Below are 2,781 nucleotides of genomic sequence, written 5' to 3' on the forward strand. Positions count from 1 at the left end.
GTTTGTAAATGATCATGGCCAGGAGTTATACAGAGATGAATACTTTAGTTGTCTTGTTTATCTTTGCTGGCTATGATACTAGACTTTAAACATTCCTTAAGAAGATACTTACCAGAAGAAATTGGAAGTGGACCATTCAATTCAGATACTGAAATTGATTCAGTAAAAGCTGCAGTATTGAAGGAAAGTCAGCTCATTCTTAAGCAAATATTAATCAAGTCAGAGTTACTTTTTATGCTCCTGTTTGGTTTCATTTCATGTTCTGTGCTTTGTTTTTATCTTCATTTTTCTCTCAAGAAATTCATAGCAGTAGGTGTTCATGGAGAAATGGAATCAAACTTCAAATGATTTCATTTTGTTGGGGCTGTTTCCCCAAAATCAAACTGGCCTCCTTCTCTTGTTTTTTATCATCTTCATATTCTTTCTCGCTTCGGTGGGTAACTCAGCCATGATTTACCTCATAAGATCAGATCCCCGGCTTCACACACCTATGTACTTCCTCCTCAGTCAGCTCTCCCTCATGGACCTGATGTACCTCTCCACTACAGTCCCCAAGATGGTGTTCAATTTTCTTTCTGGCCAGAAAGGCATTTCCTACCTGGGATGTGGTGTGCAATCTTTCTTCTTCCTGACCATGGCATGTTCTGAAGGCTTACTTCTAGCCTCCATGGCTTATGATCGTTATGTGGCCATCTGCCACCCCCTTCACTACTGCATCCGTATGAGTAAAAGGATGTGTGTGAAGATGATTATGGGATCTTGGATCTTGGGGTCTATAAACTCCTTGGCACACACTGTCTATGCTCTCCATATTCCTTACTGCCAATCCAGGGCCATCAATCATTTCTTCTGTGATATCCCAGCCATGTTGTCTCTGGCCTGCATGGACACCTGGGTCTATGAATACATGGTTTTTGTGAGCACAAGCCTCTTTCTCCTCCTTCCTTTCCTTGGCATCACAGCATCCTATGGCTGGGTTCTTTTTGCTGTTTACCATATGCGCTCAAAAGATGGAAGAAAAAAGGCCTTCACTACCTGTTCAACACACTTAACAGTGGTGACTTTTTACTATGCACCTTTTGTCTACACCTATCTTCGGCCCAGTAATCTCCGCTCACCAGCAGAAGATAAAATTCTAGCAGTCTTCTATACCATCCTCACCCCCATGCTCAATCCCATTATCTACAGTCTGAGGAATAAGGAAGTGCTAGGGGCCATGATGAGAGTGTTTGGGATATACTCTTCTATAAAATTATAATAATGGCTATCCTTACTCCTCTGTTTCCTCTTTCCATGTTGATTAGAATGCTCTAGAACTGTATCAACTTATAGAAATATAATGTGAGCCACATATATAATTTAAATTTTTCTACTAGGCATCTTTAAAAAGTGAAGTTAATCTAATACATTTATTTAATCCTAATGTTATCATAGATATTGATGTTAACAATATTGTTATCAATGATGTATTATTGTAATGCATATTATGCAGTATATTAGATAACACATATATTTGCATATATATTGCTACTACTATAGTAAAATACTCCTAGAGGCATTATCATTTCTACATTTCATCATTTCATTGATACAAAATTATTAAAGCAATCTTTTTACTTTTTTTTCATTTTAAGTCTTCAACGGTCCTTGTATTTATATTTAGAGTCTACTGCAAATCTGACTACAAATATTTTAAGTGCTCATTATCCATATGGGGCCAGTGTTTACTGTGCTGGACAACACAGCCCTAGAGCATTCAGTAAAATGCTTTTAAATGTAGCATATAAAATATATTTGTGATGCATAAAATATGGATAGCGGGATATGAAGTAACAAGCAAAACAAGTATGCTAATATTTTTATAAATTTTCTTAATGTTTCACTCCATCTTGATTGTAACCAATGACCTAACTCCATCCTATTCTAATAACCTTTATAAAACAATTTTAAGGAATCTTATTTCACTTATAATTTTTCTGATTTCAATAAAATATTGACATAAGTGAGCTGTATAGAATTATGAGAATTGTTTTTTTCTACATTCAAATTAGGAAAATTATGTATTTAAATCACCTTAAAGAAGTTATTTGTACTTAATAAAGTTATTTACTTAAAGGCCAGGAAACAAATGACTGAAGCTACAGGATACAACATGTAAAATGAAAGCAGGGCCTTCAGATTTTAGTTACAACATTTAAAATATAAACATGACCTTACACAAGGTCAAAGTCTAAGCTATTGTGTCACATTATTGCATTTAACACAAGTTTTACTACTGCTATTATACTAACACACCTTAAGTTACTTCAACTTACTCATAAATGAGGTTAGGTAGGAGTTTTAATTATCACAGGGAAAAAAAAGACTTAGAGGAGTCATCCCCCACAAATCCATTTGTTACCTAAGTTTAAGTTCTCAATATTTTTCATTGGTCTCTTTTAATTCTTCTTTAAGTGTTTTCATGACTCAGGTCTATTTCAGTCATAAAATGTATCCTACACATTGCTATCCAAGTTACTTTCCTAAAACATAAATATGATATTGTCATTCCACAATCTTTGATTTACTATTAGATTCACAAAACTTTCTAATATTAATTCATACTCAAGTGCTTCTAAATATTCATGAAGTCTACCTTTACCTGTGTCTAAAGCTGTTGACTAAAAAGGAAAAAAAAATGCAAAACCCAAAATTTAAGAGTAATGTTTTATTCTGTGAATATAACTGAGGACTTAAGTCCAGGACACACCATCTCAGAAAATGGAGATTGCTCTGAAGAGG

General features: G+C 34.6%; 1 protein-coding gene across 1 annotated transcript; it reads left to right on the forward strand.

Annotated features, from left to right (window-relative positions):
• Positions 1–234: 234 nt before the first annotated feature.
• LOC100523426 (olfactory receptor 2L13) lies at positions 235–1,258 on the forward strand. The gene has a single exon (XM_021085075.2). It carries the CDS (start codon positions 320–322, stop codon positions 1,256–1,258), a length of 939 nt encoding a protein of 312 aa, XP_020940734.1. The 5' UTR covers positions 235–319.
• Positions 1,259–2,781: the final 1,523 nt, after the last annotated feature.

The sequence above is a fragment of the Sus scrofa genome, chromosome 2 (genome assembly GCF_054392235.1).
Source record: "Sus scrofa isolate SSC_HxYL_T2T_F1_AM1 chromosome 2, Sscrofa_HxYL_maternal_Yorkshire_Landrace_v2.0, whole genome shotgun sequence".
Lineage (NCBI taxonomy): Eukaryota > Metazoa > Chordata > Mammalia > Artiodactyla > Suidae > Sus > Sus scrofa.

What these genes read in the sequence shown, in the direction of transcription:
- LOC100523426 (XM_021085075.2), top strand. Translation starts at nt 320, where the DNA reads ATGGAGAAATGGAATCAAACTTCAAATGATTTCATTTTGTTGGGGCTG.